Here is a 22,673-nt window from a genome sequence, read left to right as displayed (position 1 = left end):
CTAGGAGAAATGGCGCCCACGTGCCCTAGAGAGCGGGGGCGCTCGCGGCCTAGTCGGGAAGCATGAGCGTTGGAGAGGTAAGTCCGGGCCAGGGGTTGCCGCGCCACATGGAAGGGAACGCAGGCTGGAGGAAGCAGGGGTCTGATTACTCGACTGGCTGGCTAGTGCACCCTTGCGCAAGGGGATGTTCAAGGGGTTGGTATTAGGAGTGGAGGCCTTGTTCACAGCCTGGTAGGTCTCCAGCAGATGGGCAGCGGCTGCTGGCTATATACTAGGGGCAGGGGAAGCAGGCTATATACTGGGGGCAGGGACTGCAGGCTATATACTGGGGGGCATGGGAAGCAGGCTATATACTGAGGGGCATGGGAAGCAGGCTATATACTGGGGGGCATGGGAAACAGGCTATATACTTGGGGGGAGGGGCTGACAAATGGATTTCCCACCCTCGGCATATATTCAAGTCAATAGTTTTTCCCAGTTTTTTTGTGTTAAAATTAGGGGTTTCAGCTTATACTCGAGAATTTATGATAATAACACCGTTTAAAATAGTTTTTTTAAAAAAGTGCAAATAAAAATCAAATACAACATTAAAAAGTGAAAATCACCAAAAAACACTACATACATACAAACACATTTACTTACCCGGTCTTGTCGCGATCCCGTTCCGGACTGTCCGACGAGGATGAAGTCCGGCACGATTCACCAAGATCCTGCTTGTGTTGCTTCCCCGCTGAGGTCCGCCAGAGTTCACGTTCTTCTTCCCGGTGTATGTGAGTGCATGTCTTGCGACACAATTTGAATTTTAAGTCCCACGCTTAATAATAATAAATTTTATGTCCATTAATACATGGTGATGCAAAAACAAGCAAATTACCGTATATATATACCCGAGTATAACCGATCTTTTTCAAACCTCACCTCGGCTTATACTCGAGTCAAGAAAAACAAACAGTGTAGTCACCTTCCGAGGCCCCCGGCAGATTCTCTTCTATACAGCGATGTTCTGGCATCAGCTCTGTGTCCCGGTCCACCTGCGGCATCGTGAAGTCAGCCGCTCACTGAAATTCTTCTATGTGAGCTGGCATTGGCACACACTATGATGTCAGCGAGCGGTTGTCGTTATGATTCCTAAAACGAACCGTGCAGGGACACGGAGCCGATGCCGGTGCATTGTTGTATAGAAGAGGACCTGCTTAAGGGGGGGGGGACAGGGGCTGCAGGCTATATACTAGGGGGCTGGCAGGCTATATACTACAGGGGGCTGGCAGGCTATATAGTACAGGGGGCTGGCAGGCTATATAGTACAGGGGGCTGGCAGGATATATAGTACAGGGGGCTGGCAGGATATATACTACAGGGGCTGGCAGGCTATATATTACAGGTGGCTGGCAGGCTATATAGTACAGGTGGCTGGCAGGCTATATAGTACAGGGGGCTGGCAGGATATATACTGCAGGGACTGGCAGGCTATATATTACAGGGAGCTGGCAGGCTATATACTACAGGGGGCTGGCAGGCTATATACTAAAGGGGCTGGCAGGCTATATACCGGGGGGGGGGGGGGGGCTGGAAGGCTATATATTATAGGGGCTGGCAGGCTATGCACTACAGGGGACTGGCAGGCTATATAGTATAGGGGCTGGCAGGTTATAAACTGGGGTGGGGCTAGCAGGCTATATACTACAGGGGGCTGGCAGGCTATATGCTACAGGGGGCTGGCAGGCTATATGCTACAGGGGGCTAGCAGGCTATATGCTACAGGGGGCTGGCAGGCTATATACTACAGGGGCTGGCGGGCTATATATTAGTGGGGCAGGCAGGCTATATACTACAGGGGGCTGGCAGGCTATATACTACATGGGGCTGGCAGGCTATATACTACAGGGGCTGGCGGGCTATACACTACAGGGGCTGGAAGGCTATATACTACAGGGGGCTAGCAGACTATATACTACAGGGGGCTGGCTATATATTACAGGGGCTGGCAGGCTATATACTACAGGGGCTGGCAGGCTATATACTACAGTGGGCTAGCAGACTAAATACTACAGGGGGCTGGCTATATATTACAGGGGCTGGCAGGCTATATACTACAGGGGGCTGGCTGGCTATATATTACAGGGGCTGGCAGGTTATATACTACAGGGGGCTGGCAGGCTATATACTAGGGGGGGCTGGCTGGCTATATATTACAGGGGCTGGCAGGTTATATACTACAGGGGGCTGGCAGGCTATATACTAGGGGGGGGCTGGCAGGCTATACACTACAGGGGGCTGGTGGGATATCCACTACAGGTCAGCGCTCAACTCTTCTAAGTGAATGTGAATTGTGACTTAGAAGAGTTGAGCACTGAACTTTTTTATCTGTGTAAAATTGCATTATGCTGCCAATATATTGCATCTGTTTTAGACCCTGCCTTATGGTGGCGATGATCTAATCCCATATAGCAGAGGGCTTTGAATGCTTATGCCTGCAATGCAGGTGCTAGCGGTGGGTGTCTGCTGACAAATTAAAGGAAATCAACCACCTAAAAAAAAACAAAAAAAGACTTGAGATACTCAACTCAACTCTTCACCTTGATCTCAGCACTGTCTGTTGCTAGTCTTGACATCACCTAGAAAATAAAGTTATGATTAGCAGCACAGAGCGCAGGGACAAGATGTTTGGCGCTCCTAGCTGCTAATTATGCACGCCCCAGCATGGGAGAGGGAGGTGCGGGGGCGTGCATAATTAGCAGCTAGACATCTTGTCCCCATACTCTGTGCTGCGAATTCTAATTCCGCCGTGTCAAGATTACCCACAGGCCACAGCAGTTACTCACCCTGTATGGAGAAGGCTCATCCCGTGAACAATGTTACAAAACGTCCTTGACGCACTTTCTTGTGTTTCAATAAAGCTAGATTCACCGTCATTCAAATAAAAACACAAAAAATTAATCAGATCTGATTTTTAAATTTTTTTAGATAAGCGACTTCCTCCTTCCCCAACAAAAAACCCCAAAACATAGAGGATAAAAGCTACAGCGCACAGAACCTTTTATTGATATGTCTGGCAACCATCTGGTGGGAGTAATCTGCACAGTAGCGTATCAGAGCCTTTCTGACTTCCGAGGTTTCCAACTTATGGGGCTGGGAAATGTCAGGACATATGCGTGTGTCATTGACTTAATGGTGAAATGATGTAAGTTAATACTGTTCACCGAGAGATGACTTTCTATTTAAAATTCCTGAAAAAAAAGCTTAAAGGAAACCTACCATTTGATTTGATACATTATGAAGCAAACATACCTTTAGACTGCTGTAGCTACACTGATGCAGGATCAAATCTTGGTTAATCCCTGAGCTGAGTGGTTTTGCTGAAAAAACAATTTTAACATTCAGGACCTTGGGAAAGCTGGGTCAGGCTGGATGCCTAGATAAACACATTACACAGAGCTTGTAATTACAAATGGAGATTAGTCAAGACATGACTAATCAACCCGAGCTGGATCACTCATACACAGCAGCTGGGGGATGGTGCAGCAATTGATTATTCTGCCTTCAGCCACAACCCAGGGATTACATCATCCTCTCCTGCAGTGAATAACTCATGTGCTAGGAGAAGCGCTAAACCAGCCATAGAAGTGACAGAGCTTCATTATCATAATGTTAGATCTGTTTTATCAGCAAAACCACTACAGCATTCTCAAGGTATGTTTGCTTTCCCTTTAAAGGAAATTAAAATCCATCATGATTTACCAGGGACACTTACTCATAGATCCAAGTACCGAACCTGTGCTAAACTTATTGGATGCCTCCTTAAACGGGAGACCTTTTGGATCAGTGGTTCTCAACCTGTGGGTCGTGACCCCAGCAGGGGTCGAACGACCAAAACACAGGGGTCGCCTAAAGCCTTTTGAGCCGTGATTTTATTGTGTTTTTACTGCAAATCGCATGGTTTGGGGTCACCGCAATATGAGTAACTGTATTGCGGGGTCACAGCATTACAAAGGTTGAGAACCACTGTTTTGGATCTTCCTCCTACAAACCCGCATCCCGACAGGTCTGAATAGTCGCCAAGACGTAATCTATTTCTATTAACCATTTTTAGTATAATGCCATCATACTTCTTATTCTGTGTCTGAAAACAATGGGTGGATAAGCAAAGATATAAAGAATAATTTTATCTCAATATAAATATGCATGCTTTTTCCATTGTTTATTCCCCCATTTCTAAACGGAACCGGTAGTCACGTGACCCCGGCTTATCAGGGGAATATAAGTCAGGTTAGCGGATGTGAACGCTAAGCCATGATTAAGATGTTTTATTGAAACGCGTAGGCTTTGCCTGCAGACCTTTTTTGTCTTCCATATATGTTTCCTATGTGGGATGTATCCCCTGTTTTAATGCTATATAAATAAACCATGAAGATTTTATAAGAACTGTAAACCATAGCTGGATCGTCTCTTCTTAACTTTCTTAGAAAATAAGCCCCATTATCAGTTAAATTACTAGACGTGTGTTTTGATCCCTTAGTACTGCATTTAGTGCAGTTGTGGGCCCTGCATCCAAAAAAGATGGCACAAGGATAATTATCACTGCTGTGTACAGCTGCCCTTAGGCCCCTTTCACACTTGCGTTTTTGACACGTGAGTTCTGTGCGTGCTTTCGACGTTCCAAACTCACATTGCACTTTGTCACATTTACTTACCCGGTCCTGACGCGATCCAGCGGCGCGTTCTCCGATGAGGATTCGGGTCTTCCGGCGATTCACTAAGGTTGTGCGCCCGATGTCCACCAGGTGTAGCTGCTGCGCCGAGGTCCACCAGAGTTCACCAACCTATTCCTGGTGCATGTGAGTGATTGATTTTGCGACACAATTAGTTTTTTAAATTGCGTGTTTTTTCCAAATCCATCGGGTTTTTTCAACGGCCACGGCTCCCGATTTCTGTTCCGTGAAAGCCGGCACGATTGCGCAGAAACCCGATCGCGCGCGCCAAAATTCTGGCGGAATTCGTCACAAAACGGAAAAATTCGGGCAACCCTGAGCCCTTAGTAAATGAGCCCCATTGTTTTCAATGCACGTTTTCACGCACGTCAAATTCGCAGCATGCTCTACTGTTGCATTTTACACATGTTTTTCATGCCCCATTCAAGTCTATGGAGATGCATCAAAAACGTATGGCAAGTGCTATGCGAGTACAATGCCTTTTAACCGGATAGGTTGCTAGATGATGTGTAAAAAAAGGCAGGAAGTGGCATGTGACTACCAGTTAAAAAATCATGTGATTTGAAACATGCGCATTTAAAACGCACCGAAAATGCAAAAAACATGTGCATGAAAATGCATAAATGCTAATGTTGCATGACTCCTAGCAAAAACTGACCAAAAACGCAGGCAAAAACTTTAGTTTTTCGCGTACAGCACTCTGATGTAATCTTCAACGCAAGTGTGAAAGAGAGCTTAGTTTTATATATATATATATATATATATATATATATATATAATTATGTCCCATATAATATACAATAATAAGATGTAACATAATAAAATATACTCTACACTACAAACAGTATTATAACATATAATAAAATGTAACATAGTATCAGTTGTAGCTCGAAGCTCTTCTGCCCCGATACAAAATCTGCAGCAGGACTCACAGGCTCAGCTACCTCTGCACACCTATAGCTATGCCGCATAATAATAATAATCATTATTTACATTGCGCCATCAAATTCTGCAGCGCTTCGCATATACAGTAATATGCCATAAATCTAATATAATATTATATAATGAAATGTAATATTATACGCTAGCATAAAATGTTATGTAACATAGTATACTAAAATATAACAGAATATAACATAATATTCTATGATGAATTATAATATAATATGCTATGACAAATGGTACCATTGTATACTATACTGGAATATTATGTAATATACGATAACAAATTGTAACAAACAATATTCTATGAAGAATTGTTTTATAATATGGTAACATTGTATACTATACTATAATAAAACTGAAACAATGTATAAAACGTATTATCATATAGTAATAACAATAGATGTGGTAAAATATAATTATAAGACTATAAAACGTGTCGTATCATGTATAAGAAGTGTGATGTGACCCTGCAAGGTGGCAGTGCACCCATATGGTCCTGCAGGCTGCGGTGACGTAGAGGGGGCGGGACCGGGGCAGGTGACGTCATGCCGCCGCTCTGTGCTCCGTCTCTTCCGGGGAGCTGAGTGATCCGGCCGGCAGCCTGTGTGAGCGCTCTCCTGCCTGCAGCAGCGGCGGCCGGAGCGGGAGGTGCAGGAGGCTCAGTGCAGGTCAGTGCCCGGGGCGGGTGCAGTGCGGGCGGCTCTATATGTGTTGTGCACGATATAAGGTCACCCCCTGCAGCTACAAGGGACCCAGTGTCCAGGGTGACCTCCCCTAGATCTGCAGGGAGCACAGCTGTGTGTGATACATAGTGTTCTATATAATAATACAGTGATCACACAGGATGCATACAATGTATATAGTCCTTATAGAATAGTATAATAATGTATCTCCTCTCTAGATATGCAGGGAACAGATGTGATCCCAATTATTGTATGTAACAGGGTGGTCACACAGAATATATACAATGTGTGCTGTCCTTATAGAATAGTGTTGCAATCCTAAAAGACCTCTACTAGATTTGCAGGGAACAGATGTGATCTATATTATTCTATATAACAGGGTGGTCGTATACAATGTATACTGTCCTCATAGAATAGTGCAACAATACAAGGCATTCCCTAGAGGTGTAGGATATGTAGGGACATATGTGACTTATATTCTCCCCTGAACTATAGCAGTCTATGTATAAATTCCTTCTAGGTGAGTGTAATTATATAGTCCTTTCAGGGTGACCCCTACATATGTGTCACATCTGGTCCTGTGTCACCTGCACTTTACCCTATATAATAGTACAGTAATCACACCTGGGATATACAGGGTGTATAATACTACACATCCAGGGTGACCTCTCATAGATGTGCAGGGACCAGAAGTGATACATATTATCCTTTACCATATAGTGATCACACTGAAATTATACTTTGTATACTGTCATTATAGAGCCATTGTGGCCTCTCCTAGGAGTGCAGGCCATACAGGGATATACGTGACTTGTATTCTCCCCTGCATTCTCTGGATATAGGCATTATAGGTCACTGCACTTGCACAGTCCCTTTCCTGGGGACCTGTGGGAATACAGTCCACACATGACTATTTATTTGTGTAAACAAATATTCTGCAGTATATAATTCATGTACACTGTATATGGAGTGCACTGACCCCCCCCCCCCACACTGTATATAGAGCACACATGCTGCTCTTCCCCCCCCCCCACTGTATATAGAGCACACAGGGTGCACTGACCCCCCCCCCCTGTATATGGAGCACACAGGGTGCACTGACCCCCCCCCCCTGTATATGGAGCACACAGGGTGCACTGCCCCCCCCCCTGTATATGAAGCACATAGGGTGCACTGACACCCCCCCCCCCTCCCTGTATATAGAGCACACAGGGTGCACTGACACCCCCCCCCTGTATATAGAGCACACAGGGTGCACTGACACCCCCCCCCCTGTATATAGAGCACACAGGGTGCACTGACACCCCCCCCCCTTGTATATAGAGCACACAGGGTGCACTGACACCCCCCCCCCCCCTTGTATATAGAGCACACAGGGTGCACTGACACCCCCCCCCCTGTATATAGAGCACACAGGGTGCACTGAAACCCCCTGTATATAGAGCACACAGGGTGCACTGAAACCCCCTGTATATAGAGCACACAGGGTGCACTGAAACCCCACTGTATATTGAATTTGCTCTGCAGTTTGTCACTTTCCAACTTTGTGAAACTATTTCATGGGGGGTTGTAGTGTCAAAGCTGCTTAGCACTTAGACTATAATATGACTGGTTATTATATTGAGTATACTTCCCTCAGGGTGACCTCCTGTAAGGCCTCCTAGGTTACCCTACGCTTCCCCTGCAGTTATTATAGTATATAACAGTCTCCTGCTTTGTCTGTAGTCGCTGTTGTCCTGAATAGTTTCCTTGTGACTTTGAAGTGTTACAATGTCACCGCTACTTCTGTGTTATACATTGTTCTCTTGTAGCGGATAATAATATAGAGTTCAGTGTTGCACTACTACGTTGCTGCGGAAAATAGGGATTGTAGTCTTCTGGAAACCGAACTACATGACCTTTGTTGCTCTGGTCACACGTTTTGGCTCAAACTTTTGTGACATGTGTGGTCGTGGACTAACTAGTCACCCAAAATCTGTGCAACACAACAGCTGCAGTTTTGTTACAGTTGCAGCACAGTGATTATGAGTGATGTAGGATGGATCCAGTCTGTTTTGGGGGTCACCATCGCCCTATTATTCAGGGTGACCTCTCCTCGGCTTTTGGCAGTAGTAGCAGCGCTACAACTCTGAGCAGGCTGCTGGGAGTTGTAGTTCTCTGTATATGGCATGGCGGGATGTATAGCTATGTATAGGCGGCACACGTGCTCACAGCGGCTCCTATGTCTGTATTAGGCAGTCAGTGCAGCTGCTCTCTCTTGCATTGTGATGAATGGACGCTCCGTGTTATGAATGACACCTCCGCCGTCCAATCACATCCAAGCCGCGTTGACTGGTTTAAAAATAGAAGCCGCGTTGTACCGGCGGGTCAGCCAATGGGATGCGTTCCAGCTCGTAGTGGGCGGGCTTAGCGTGATGGCGTAGGCGGCGGAACGCAACGTAAACTTTAGTGCTGCCGCTCTAGGTGACTCTCGGTTTGCCCTTGAGGGCGTGACGTCACGTTGCGTGGCAACCGAGCAGCGGCCTGAGAAGCGCTTTCTCTGAGTGTCATGCGCAGTCGTGTCATTTCTGCTGAGTCTATAACAAACATTATACTGAGGGGTTCCCTGCTTCACCCCATATGATGTGTGCTGCCCACATGCCTGTGCACACTTCCCTCTGGCTTTATCAAGATAAAATAAAGCTATCCTACATTGACTATTACTGTAAAAGGAGGAAGGGGGGCTTCAGCTTAAATGGGGGTGTTCCTTCATGCTGTCCTGTCGTTCTACTAGACAGAATAGTGGGGATCCCTGCATCATTTAGGGTATCCACACGTAAAAATTGGCGCAATACTATGTAATGGATCATTGCCTACAGCTCTTATTAGCTGAGGAGCATGTCCTAATCAGAACGGATCACTGATGGAATATAGTTTATTATAGTTTATGAGGATCTACGAGAAACAGAGGACAGACTGATGCAAGTTGGCTATGAAAACATTTTTTAAAATCAATCATGATATATTAGTTATCTATGGCCTCCTTTTTGAAATTAAGCTAATGATTGGCTTTTGGAGTTACTAGAATCCCTCTATGCTGCATGCTACATTGTGGTGTTCCCTCTCCTCTGTTTGATGTAATCCCACACTGTGTTGGGGGGGGGGGGGGGGGGGGAGTGCTCCTACACAGTGTAACAGCTTGTGAAACCAGAGCATGCAAGGGCTCTGACAGCACACCCAGAGGCCTTCTGGCTCATTAGCATAATTTTTCAAGTAGATTTTCGAAGGAAGGAGGCCATGTACAATAAAAATATCACCACAGTCACAGTGCCTGGATCTGTGAGTTGGTGTCCCTGGTCTTTTGATGATGGATTGTGACGCTAGATTTCCGGTTTTGGCCATGTTAGATTACAGGTAGCCTCAGTCTGAGAATATACTACTTAGAAGTGACTTTATTGTATAATTAAAAAAAACATACACCTAGACTGGCATTGTACGTTGTCAAAATTTGAAAGCAGAGAAAACGAGATTAAATAACTTAAAATATGTCCAAAATAAGTAGCTATAAGGTAGTGCTGGTATTTCTGCAGACAAAATCCTGAGTCTGAGTCTCCTTGTCATAGATGGAACAGAGTAAAGTAGTAGATAGAATAGTTATATGTTAGGGCAGATAGTGACCTAGCCCTGATAAGGAAAGGTAAAGAGGCGATAACATAAATTCAATGAGCAGAGTAAACCAATTCACTGCTGGACTGATATCAGAAGGGGAAAAGAAAGTGCTCCGACCAGAGGCCACGAGATAAGTGACTGCTGTAGTGAGCCGCGGTATATTACTGAGAAATCTGTGCAAGTCTGACAGTCTATTATGAGGTAATAGTGGCTCCTACTGTGGAAAGCCTAAGGCTACCTGCACTCGTTAAGAATCATGCAGATTTAACGCGTGGATTTTGTTCATATAACAGTAGCCTTAAAATGAATGGGATTTGGAAAAAGTATCCTAGACAATGGATCTTTTATTTTTTTTTTTGTGCAGAAATTGTTGTGTGATGCAAAAAATAAATTTAGATTTCTTCTGTGACCTGGCAGTTTTTTGTATGTGTGTGTTTTTTTTTTTTTTTTTGTATATTGGAACCTACAGGCTTGTGAAAATCTGCATCATGATACAGATGTGATGCTGACTTTTGCTTGACGTTATGTCAGATCCGATGGTAAAAAAGCAGGTGAAAAAATAGATGCGCAAGAAAATTGCAGCGCAAAAGAATTGCCACAAAAATTTGCATCAATACACACATGCATTATATAAACTTACATACAGTTCCCTGCTTCACTGTCATAACCAGCTCATGGTATCGTGGCCTGGAACCAAGTTTTCCATGCTCCAGTCTTCATTGTTTTAATACTAAAACAAAGGGTGGATCCTACAGAGAGAAAATAGTATACAGGCGGTCCCCTACTTAAGAACACCTGTCTTAGAGGACCCCTAGGTACAAATGGACCTCTGTATATTGGTAATTTACTGTACCTAAGCCCTCTGCTACAATGATCAGTTATCACAGGCGTCTGTAATGAAGCTTTATTGTTAATCCTGGTTCTTATAACAATCCAACATTTTTAAAATCCAATTGTCACAGAGACCAAAAAAAAATCTGTCTGGGATTACAATTATAAAATATACAATTCCAACTTGCATACAAATTCAACTTAAGAACATACCTACAGAACCTATCTTGCACGTAACCTGGGGTCTGCCTGTAATACAAATGCAACATCCCCCACCGGGGCCTAGCCTTTTTCTATGGGCCTGGAGGCAGCCACTGTCACTGTGCTTGGTATGGGGACCGGAGGGCTGACCTACAGCCTGGCAGGTCTCCAGACAATGGCCTAAAAACCGTTAACAGCAGATTCTGATTACTGGAGTGGTCATGGAGAGTGGTCTGCAGGAATGGTTTACCAGCCTGGTAGTAGATGCAGGCTGGGATAATGGAGATGGAGCTGTGTTCAAACTGTGCAGCGCTAGGTTATGGGAGGCAAACAACTGTCCCATCTGTCATTGATGGATGAGTGCTGCTCACATGCTGGTGACCATAGAAAGACTGCTTGGCACTGTCAGTCAAATCCTGCAACCATAAAATCCACAACTATGTACAAAGAGCCTATAAAAGTAAATGGGTATGTGTGCTCACTAATGAGAAAACCGCTAGCACACATCCTAAGTTCAGAGCCTTATACTTGCCTGGTTCTTCTGCTTCTGGCTGGACCTACTGCATATGTGTAGTGAAACGGAGCTGTATGTCAAGTTAAAGTGCAACATCCCCCACAGCCGAGGCCCAGAATACCGGAGTGGCTGGCGGTTGCGACCTAGGCACGCTAGTGTCACGGTGCTTGGTATGGGGACCGGAGGGCTGTCCCACAGCCTGGCAGTCTCCAGCGGGTTTTGTGTGCAAGAAATTAGATGAGGAAGAGGCTGTTGTACTGGTTCTCCCTCGGGCAACCCTTAGAGTCTGTAGTATGTGTCCCTGATAGATGGATGGGGCGCCCTTGATGTTACAGCCGTAGCAGGTACCAGACGGAGGCAATGTTGTTCATAAAAGTAACTTACAGTTCTTTATTCAAACCAACAGCAGCAAAATGATTCTGTACAAAGGCAGATTACTGGAGTGGTCATGGAGAGGGAACCTCAGGAGTTGGGTCACCAGCCTGGATGCAGGGGCAGGCTGGGATGTAGCTGTGTCCAATGCTGGAAGCTGCAGCTTTAATCCTGGGTAGTTCAGTGTCACTCAGTGTGTAGTTGCTGAGGCCAAGGAGGCCTGTAGCAAGAGCTTGTGCTTTGAGGTGGTGCTTCTCTGTCAAGAGCTGGGCCTAGAGAGAGAGCTAACTCCTCCCCTAACTAAGGGTTTTGTTAATCCCTGGTCAGGTGGTCTCACTCTCCAATCACACTCCAGTTACAATAGTGGAACATCATTGGATGATAACATAAAATAACATTAACCCTTGCTTATCCAGGCAGTATCTACCGCAGCACAATTACCTCTATATGTACTGGATGGTAAAAGGGGCTTATTCGCAACTACTCCTCTGCCCATGCATTGGCAGGGATGTTGCAAAAGCAATGTACAGGCACCCAGAGCATCAGAAACGGGTGTCATTGTAATCATAACTTTTTTTTTTTTTTTTGCAACACTGGTCCATAATATTGATGTGTAAAATTGCTCAGACAGGTTTCTTTTTAAGAGGTTTGCCTTGATCGTTTGGACTGTAAGAGCAGAGATCCTGGTGAGATTGTTGTGCATGTTCTTTGCCAGATAATTGATAGCTGGGTCTGTTAAACAGAGCCGATCACTGTCCTTGGCTTCATTCAAAGGATACATGAGACCCCAGTGATACTCTTTGGGAGATGTTTATCATAATCTAGTGAATGATGCTGCAAAAAACTAGCATACAAGTCCTAATAAATGCCCCCCTTTTTGTGTATAGGAAAGAATCACTCTATACTAGTGGTTACATTGATGTTTTATTGAGTGATCAGCTGGTCCAGAAAGTTACAATGCAAAGGTGAAAAGCTACAGCACAAAGCACTTGATTTCGAGGTCATGCGTCACATCGGTCAATTGTGAAAGCAATAGTTCTACTTCAGAGCCAGACTCGAAAGGTTCCACCTTCGTGCAGGCGTATCTAACTATAGTGAACTTTTTACCTGGAAAATTCCTCTGTAAATGCTGGTATAGACTGTCAGCTATCTGATGGCTTATTTGCACTGCAAATACACAAGAATTTCTTCAGCTTTATCATAAGTCCCATAGCAGGTGAATGCTTCTGAGTGATAACGCTATAAAGGATCCATAACTGAGATGCAGGTGACACATAAACGGCTGGTACTGACTAGATATTCGGAAATGTCAGAGCTGTCATTGATCGGTCTCCCAAAACAAACTGATCAAAGTATCCCCAGCCCTGAGCACTTATTCAGACGTCGTCTTTGGGTTTTGTCTGTTCAAAATGGCAGTCTGAGGTAAGATAGGAAAGGATTTCTTGTGTCCATATGATCTGTCTATCTTATCGCTTCTGCTTTATCTTATCTCACAAATACACGGCTTCTCAAGAAGCTGGCGCTTGTTTGCTGTTTGACCTTGGCGATGGAAATCTCAGGTTAAAGAGGTTGTGCTTTTACAGAGGAATATCTCCTATTCAAAGGAAAGGGGATCAGTGTCTGATCCCTGGAGGTTCCACAGTGACCAGGAAAACGGTTTCCCGGAGGTCCAACATAAAGAAAGTGCAGGTGCTCATGCTTTTCCTGAGCTCCAGTTACAGGCGGTCCCTGACTTACAGACGTCATCTACTTACAAATGTGCCCCTCTGGCCACTAAGACCACTGAAGCTCTCTGGATGCTACTAATTTACTGAACTTTAGCCCCAGGCTGCAATGAACAACTGTAAGGTTTATTATGAAGCTTTAATGTTATTCCTTGTTTCCTTGTCAACCCAAAGTTAAATTGACAGACAGAACAAAAATAATTTGACTGGGGTTACACATGCAGGATATACCTGTTCCAACTTTTATAAAAAAATCTACTTAAGTTTGAATTAGGTTCTGTAGGTTTGTTCTCAAGAAAAAACCTATCTTGTATGTAACCTTAGGACTGCCTGGCTTTCTATGCCAGCGATTCCATGCAGGCCTATAAAGTGAGTGCAGCGCAGGGTAAGCATATGGGGCGCTTTAGCAGGGTTTCAGCCCCACATTCATCTGAACACTGTTGGATGTGAAGCGATCAAGCTCTTAACCCAATACTTAGTATAGTAAATGAGTGTCTGTAATGGTATAACCCTTCCGTGGTCAAACACTTGAAGTAGTCAAAATATCCTAGATATAAGGATCTTGGTCTTCTGTCTGAGATCCCTGTAACATCTACCTTCTGCTGTCGGCTTTTATTAAGTGTCGACTAAATGCTCATTTGGATTTATGATGCGAACCTACCCCCTTTTCTCATCATGCTTATGATTTAGGACTTTAGAAGGAGCTAAGGTTCTGCCAGACAACTGTGTCTTATCTCCCAGAAGAATAAAGGAATGGGCATGATATCCCACAGATATATATATATTTTTTAATTATAATTCCTGCCAGATGGTTAGTCTCAGGGTAAGGCATTCACATGAGACGTATATTCGGTCACGCGTAAGTCCCTCATAGGCCGGCAATAGGTGCACAGAGCTCCATGCGGCTCCGTACACAGGGAAAAGATGAGTTACAGCGCCGTTCAGCGCTATGGAGAGGGGAGTGGTCACCACTCTCTCCATCGCGGCGAACCTATGCACACCTGGCTACGGCCTATTCTTTTATTTTCAGGAAAGATGAGCTGATCTGAGGATGCATGTGTTTGAGGGTAATGAGGCTGAGAGCTCTTTAGGGTCAGGGAGTAAGAGTTCTCCTTACAGAGATTGCCAATTAAGGCCGCCTTGCAGGTGTCTGGAGACTTATAGCCATTGATGCTCCACTAGTGGATTCTGCGAAATATGCGAATAAGTTTGCAACAGCACTGTCTACAGTTGTGAATCTGTTCCTTCTGGAATAGATCTACTGGATTGGCTTTAATCCCGCATCATGTCATTAGGCTTCCTGAATGTCATGCTTGATGGTAAGGGGTGGCAAACAAGGGGTGGTTTTTCTTGTCCCATCTTGGAAAAACTTCATTCTCATATTTCCCAACTCTTTACTGCATACGCATGTACCCAACAGCTGTCTGTAGTTTATTGCCAGCATTGGGCCCGTGCTCTTGTTCTGCTGTGTCTGTACCGGATGTGCTCATAGTTAAGGCTTGATTCTTTATTTTACCTAGGAGTCTGTCCTATCACATGCCACTACATGGAGATCATGGAAAAACTTTGGAGCAGACGCAGGAGTATAAAGGAAAACGTGCAATTACATCTATATATAGAATAGAGTTTAAGAGAAGCCAAGGTCACAAGGGCTTATCACAACGCCTGCTCCACACCGTGTCCTGTTTTCATGTTCTTAGATATAGCCCTACCCTAATTCTGTGGTGTATTATAAGGGGTTAATACCCTATTGTATTCTGTATTAATCTCCTGTAGACTGGACTGAAAAAAATGTCAAGGAGCACCTTCAGATCTTGTAGCATGCAGTGACCTGTTAAATTCTGGGATTATTTTAGTGACAGATGTAGGACACGGGATATTATCATGTCGTCACTGGGTGCACATGACAGATCTGGTGCTGGTTTGTACTTCAGTCACAGAGCAGGGCTGCAGCCAGTCAGGAATCCTATACTCCAGGGCAAAGATTGTCATTTGTTTCAGTCATCCCATGATCCCTCTTATACTGTAGCACACTTACAGGGAACCTGTCATCAGGATTTCACCTTTTCACCCAATGACAGGTTCCCATAACATTTTCAATACCAATTCTGCTTTTCTAACATAAATGGCGCCGCTCACTTTTAAAATTCTGTAAAAGTTTATGTGGCTGCTTGCAAGCAAAGTCGCTGGGACTTCTGATATGACTGCTATAATGATCTGCTCTCTGCTAGCTCTCCCTCCCTCTTTCCCCTTGATGTAGATGTTAGCTGACCCCATACTCCAAGCACATCACTGGAATGAAGAAGTAAGATCTTCCAGAACAGAGAGGAGATAAAGATGATGACATCAGGGACTCAAATGTCCCTGTGACTCAATGCAGTTTCTGACAGGGAGCCAGATTGGGAATCCGTATTATAAAGACTATGGGAGCCTGCCATTAAGAAATGTGTGTCCTGATGACCAACTCCCTTTTAATAATTATATCATAACTTGCGGGTATAATCATGGCTTGAGCTTGTAAAAATTTGGTATTAATAAGTCAATATATCTGTACAATGCAAAACTCTGCTGGAACCTCCATCAATCTGAAGACCATGCTCACTGATCACGAAAATTGGGGGATCCATTCTGGTTCTTGGAGGTTCAGGTGGAGTATGCTCCATTTAACGCTATGGCAGTGCTGGAAACGGCACAATTTCTGGCTGCTCACATGGTACTGAATGAAGGGGGATGACCGTTGCTTAACCAGTTGGTCCATCATTTTTGTTCCCTATCCTGTTGACAGGGGATAACAATAATAGTTTTTAAGTGGCCAGATCTCTGGTCCTACATCACACAGAGAATTGCAAATTTGTGTTGATTCTCCTCTTTAAAATGACTGCAGATGCATTGTTACAGGTGCTATAGAGCCCAATATCTCTATGGGTATCTATGACTCAGAAGTAAAACATAGGTTTATGCGCTTTGTGGAGTCTGTGCTAATAGTAATGTTTTTTCTTTTTGCAGCTGGACATTTCTGAAACGTAGAAGAATAAGCCCCAGCCATCATGGCGAGCATACTGAGATCAATCGCTACCAGCTGCAGCAGTCCCCTGTTCAGTGGCGTCATCTCTCTGAAGGTGCAGACTGTGAAGACGCCATGTCTGCGGATGTTTCGCACCCACCAGGTTCTCTGGTGCCAGCAACCAGTCAGACCAGGTAAGTGCTCCCACCTTATTACGAAATACCGAAGGGCTGTAGATACAATGGTACCAAAGTGCAATCTGCACGGCTCATGTGCTGCGCTTTTACTGACCAGAAGTTTGCTTGATCTGGGGGGCATTTATCATACGTTGGCATTTTGTGTATGGTGTAAGCCGCTCTGCTGAGTTTGATACATAAAGGGGCTCCACCTTTTGTAGAGTAGGTAAAATCCTTAATTAATTAAAAAACATTTTTTTAATGGAAACAAATGTGGAAAGTTGCCTTATTTAGCAATGAATTCTACTGGATTATTACATTTTCTGATGTTTTAGAGCTTGTTGGTGCCCCCTTCTGGCCTATATCAGGCATGACAGGTGGGACGTGTATTCCATCTATTCCTAGAGAATAGATTGAAATGCATTCGTCCAACAAATCTTTGCTTGATGGAAAAGGTTATCTGGCTACTTTCACATGTCAGCACACAAGTCATAATGACGGCTCATACTGAATTCTGTGTGGAGTCATTCTATGTACATGCACTAAAAAAAACCCCCAGGATTTTGTAAATCCATCAATTGCAGTTTCCTAGGAACCAAAATGGGTTCTTAAAGACCCATCGCATTTCTTCAGTCAGGAAAATCCTTTACAAAATCTCTACCATTGATTTATTAAACTGCCTGTGTTTCTGGTTCTGTGGCACACATAACTACAATCCTTTTGTGGAAGATTACATTCTTTTCTTTGCAATGACATCGGAACCATGGTCATGGAGTGCAGTTAATTGAACATTCCAGTCAAAGCTAATTCATTGAATAATACACGATGCAGGGCCTGCAGGAAGGATCTGGACTAATTTTCGTTGTATTCCTAGAACTTTGCTAGAACTTGATCATGCTCCAATCTTCAGGCCCTGCCAACTCAATAAATCAGCTGGCATTGGAGTGTTCCTTTAAAGGTTCTGGAAGTTTAGTGATGCACAAGCTTATGACATTGTCCCTTTAACGCTCTCAATCCAGTGGCATCCATTTGGAGAGAGCAGGGTATCTGGTTACATTTCTGTCTTCAGTACAATATATGAACTCTATTGAGGGCACATCTATACAGTATGTGTATGTTCTATCCGTTGCCATTGTCAGTAAGACTCACACGATCACTATCCTCTGGCTTAAACTGAAAATTTTCCAGCCAGAGCCAGATATCTTTTGCAGCTTGTGGAGATCACATGCTAGAAAGTTTAGTGCATACCAGCCGGGGAGAAAACCTGATAAGCCAGAATGTTAATGATTGATTATGGATGGAGTGACCTGCCTGACTTTCACTGCCGCCTCCAGAGGTCAAGTGCGAAAGAGGCGCCTTTGTCATTGTACACACTATACAAGTAGCCTTCTTATCTCTCACACCAACTTGGTTATCCAAAAAAGGTGCCATATTACCAAAAGGGGGCAATATTCTCACTGGGGCACATTTACTTACCCGTCCAACTGAGTTAATAAAAGTGCATTGTCCGACGATAACGCACTGTGCAGCAATTCACTAAGATCGTGCGCTACATGTGTCGCTTCCCCGCTCAGCTCCGACGGAGTTCACCATCTTCTTCCCGGTGCATCTAAGTGCTTGGGCTTGCGACACAATTAGAACGTTAAATCCCGCACTCGGTCCAAATCAGTCGGACCGTCCGATGGCCTGCCCCCCGATTTCTGTCGCATGGAAGCCAGCGCTGCTACGCCAAAATCCGATTGCGTGCAACACAATACCAGCACAGACCCCTTTTAGATACCTGTCTAAGCCGTACAATCCCCAAAAAAGACAGAAAGTGCTGTCTACGACAGCCCCACTCTGTCATGATCTTTGGTAAGATGCAGCAGCGCTTGCTTTGGTGTCTGCAAATTCTAGTGAAGAACCTTGATCATCAGAATGTCATTCCATTGATTTGGTAGTATTCCAATATCCCATTCCTGATGTGTATACCCTATCCACAGGTAAAGGATAAGTTGACCAGTGAGGGTTAAACTGCTGCTACCCCGGAACGATCACTTGACGGACCCCCTGCAGTTCGGCTTCTCAATTCACTATTTGAGAAATGATCTCCGGCCCTTCCATAGACAATGAATGGAGCAGCACGACACATGCTCCACCTGCTGGTTCATTCTTTTAGTGGAAATGGGACGCCCATTCTTTCTCAGTGGGTTAGTGGAGACAGTCAGACCCTCATTATTCAGATTATCACCTATCCTGTAGATTGTGAATAAGGACCCTGGTTTATGCAACAATACACTGGTGGGTCTGTCTTCTACTATTCCCACAATCCATTCTGGCAAATGCCGCTTCATGTTTTGCAAGCACAGTGCCGTATCTCGTATAGTGGCTGTGATTGGTATCGCAGTCCGGACTGTTAAACAGAAGTTGAGTTTACAAATATGTTGTGTTTCACAGATGATCGGTGGGTTGGTATCTAGGTCCTGGACCCCCATAACCCTATATTGAAGAGCTACCTAAGGACAGTCCTGGAAAACTTCTTTCATGTTATAGATACTTCTGCTGTTTAGTGTTTAAAGTATCTTGTATAATAGTAAACCAATGACCGCACCTTGCTGCTAGTCCGCTGCCAGCCATTACTGAATCATTGGACATCTGTTCTGACTTATGTGAGCAGGACACACGGATAGATGAAAGGACTACAAAAAGAATCCAAATCCAGCGTTTCTGTAAATAGCAAAAAGAGGAAATCCGTCACTGGCAAAAACAAGAACATCATTGTCCCAGTTTTGTGATATTGGGCAATAGGGTTGTTTTCAGAGAAAGTGACTGCTATGATCATGAATGTAATGTAAACTTGATCTCTGCTGCAGACGTTGTGCAATGGGACAAGGACTATTGGACTCACCTGAACATAAAAATACAAAGCTGCAATTCCCAACCTCTTCCATAGCAGTGAATGGAGCAGCAGGGAGAATGCTGGACCTACTGCTTCATTAAATTGACAACCAGACCCCTCGCTCTTTATGGGTGGGGGTCTCATCAGTCAGGTCCCACTGATTAATTTGCTATCCTGTAAATAGGGGATAACAATAATGCTTGGTACAATCCCCAAAAATCAAGTCCCTTTGTCCATCTGTCATGACGTCTGGCACTAATCTTGTAGGGCTTCACGATGCATCGAAACCTTAATACTTTCATATGCAGAGCGGTTTGGTAATGGGATTCTGTAATTTTCGGTACCGAGTTCTGCTGTCCTAGCAGCTGTCTGCAAGGGCAAAAAAAATGTATAAGACACAAAATAAATGACTGTATATACTTGTGTCTAAGCCGAGTTTTTCAGCAGAAAAAATGTGCTCGGCTTATACACGAGTCAATAAAACAAAATAAACTTGCATGCGCTCACTCCGGCGCCCCCGATGCGCGGCTCGTCTTCTGTCTTCTCTCTGCCGTAACGGCCAGCAAGTTTGGCACTTATTCCATCAAAGTATCAAGACAACCAGGAGCTGCAGGGACCCAAAAGTGCCACGGGTGGAACCTGGGACAATGGGGCCCATTTACTAAGGTGTTTGTGCCAGTTTTCTGTCAGACTTTGCACATACTTTTAGGTGTTAGCTGCTTACACAGGTATTTAAGAAGTGTCTGTGCCACATGTGTCGCACGTGACCCTCTTGTAGCGCCGCTGCGGTAGCCTAAATGCGACATAAATTAGGGGGTGTTCTGGTGCTCAGTCGGACCGTGCGCCGTATTTAACATGCAAAGTCTGTTAAAGGTGCACCACAAAAGAGTTGGTGATCTCTGTCTGGCCAGTGCAGGGAAGTGACTGATTCAGGATCTCTGTCGCACCAAGCATTATACATGGGCAGAGAACTTTTAGTGAAGTTTCCTACATTCTTAGTAAATGTGCCCCAATGTGCTTGTTTCAACTTTCTGTTTCGGTCTTTTATTTTGCTTTTTAAATTCGGACTACACTCTGGGTCTGTTTGTAGTCTGTATTCTTGGAGACACAAAACTGCTACTTTTTTATTTTATAAAAATGGCCCCGACACCCCAGATGATGCCATGTTAGGTGGCGAAACATGTCGTAGATCCTCTATATCAGTGATTTTCAACCTTTTTTGAGCCGCGGCACACTTTTTATACTTAGAAAATCCTGGGGCACACCACAAACCAAAATAGCACAAAATGACACTCAAACAGTCATACACTCAAAACACAGGGGGCACCATAGTTTGTGGAACTTTCCCCGCGGCACACCTGACCATGTGTCGCGGCACACTAGTGTGCCACGGCACAGTGGTTGAAAATCACTGCTCTATATGATTCATGTGAAACATAAATGGTAATGCTCATCCTCCTCGTTTTGCCTTTTAGGTATACCATACAAGCAGCTCACTGTGGGAGTCCCGAAAGAGATCTTCCAGAATGAGAAGAGAGTAGCTTTGTCCCCCGCTGGCGTTCAGGCTCTGGTTAAACAAGGCTTCAATGTGATTGTGGAATCTGGAGCTGGCGAGGCTTCCAAGTTTTCTGATGACCAGTATAAGGAGGCTGGGGCCAAAATCCAGGGGACCAAGGAAGTTTTGGCTTCGGATCTGGTTGTCAAAGTAAGTCAGTGCATTTGTACATTCATTTTGGAGGGTTAATATATTAGTAGTTTTGTCTGTTCTCTTGTATAAATAAGTGTTTTCCTGCAGCAAATATTAGGGGTCTCCATTTACTTCTATGGGGCTACTGGAGATATCAATGCTGTGGAAAGGGGGGACAGAGTCAGTGGTGAGATAACTTCTATATATGTCCTTTCGATACCTGTATTGTAAATGGCAATTAAATAAATTTGACAGGAAGTTAGTGAACAAAAATCCTTTAATGCGGCACATTGTTTCTATTACTTTAATATGTAACTGCTGATCAGACATTAGTTAAAGCCATTAAAATACAATGCTGTATTCTCTATAGGTAACATAAGCCATCAAGATCAGATCATTGGGTTCAATCTGATGGAAGTGTCAGAAATGACTGAGCACTGCGCTTGGGTATCAGCAGCAGTCACACACATGGAATGGGAGTGTTTGAGATGCCCAAGCGCTGTTCACAGCAATTTCTGATTATATGATCATGGGGGGGTATTTACCGTGAGGACTGTTCTCCAGATCAGTCTGACCCATCATGATCTCTATTTTGCAACCGTGTTCATTTACACGTGGGTGACCTTATAGGGTCTACAGAGACTTTAATGGGCGCAGAGGCTTCTACTTCTGTGTATTGAGCCTGTATTCTGTCTCCTCTCCTCCAGGTGCGGGCACCGATGCTCAATCCAGCGCTGGGAGTTCACGAAATCGACCTCCTGAAACCCTCCTCCACTCTCATCAGCTTTATTTACCCTGCACAAAACTCTGATCTGCTGAACAAACTTTCAGAGAAGAAATCCACAGTCTTGGCCATGGACCAGGTGCCACGTGTCACCATCGCACAGGGATACGATGCTCTGAGCTCCATGGCAAACATTGCAGGGTGAGGATCCTTTGATGCTTCCAGGCCACACACTTTGGACCGTGATTGGGTCATTGTGCCTTTATATAGTCTTCCACAAACACAAAGTGTGCTGACCTGACTCACTAACACACATTCTGGATATTAGGCTCGGGTGACCTTTCCTCAGCCTTATATTCCTCAGTCCTCGTATGACATAATGCTAAGAAATGCATACACACATGGGGAAGTCATTTTTGTGGCATACAAACCCAGAATTAATCATATACTAGCAAATCTCCAGGAATTGTGATTATTTACACCACACCCGAAGGACCTCCCTTCGCCTGCGCATCCGCAATGGCCTGTAACCTATTTAAGCTATAGCACAATTCTATGCCATGCAGGACCTGGGGTA

The 22,673-nt window shown here is 44.4% G+C and overlaps 1 protein-coding gene across 1 annotated transcript in view; it reads left to right on the top strand.

Annotated features, from left to right (window-relative positions):
• The first annotated feature begins 6,166 nt into the window (after positions 1-6,166).
• The window catches only part of NNT (nicotinamide nucleotide transhydrogenase), a 74,502-nt gene continuing 57,995 nt past the window's right edge, over positions 6,167-22,673 (top strand). The window contains exons 1-4 of the mRNA XM_072136421.1: positions 6,167-6,322; positions 16,634-16,825; positions 21,161-21,390; positions 22,080-22,297. Coding sequence (XP_071992522.1) covers positions 16,675-16,825; positions 21,161-21,390; positions 22,080-22,297 — 599 coding nt within the window. The 5' untranslated portion in view covers positions 6,167-6,322; positions 16,634-16,674. The remainder of the gene's footprint in view (positions 6,323-16,633; positions 16,826-21,160; positions 21,391-22,079; positions 22,298-22,673) is intronic.

The sequence above is a fragment of the Engystomops pustulosus genome, chromosome 1 (assembly GCF_040894005.1).
Source record: "Engystomops pustulosus chromosome 1, aEngPut4.maternal, whole genome shotgun sequence".
Classification (NCBI taxonomy): domain Eukaryota; kingdom Metazoa; phylum Chordata; class Amphibia; order Anura; family Leptodactylidae; genus Engystomops; species Engystomops pustulosus.
Note: the sequence above shows the minus strand (reverse complement) of the source record. Positions and strands in the feature narration are given on the sequence as shown.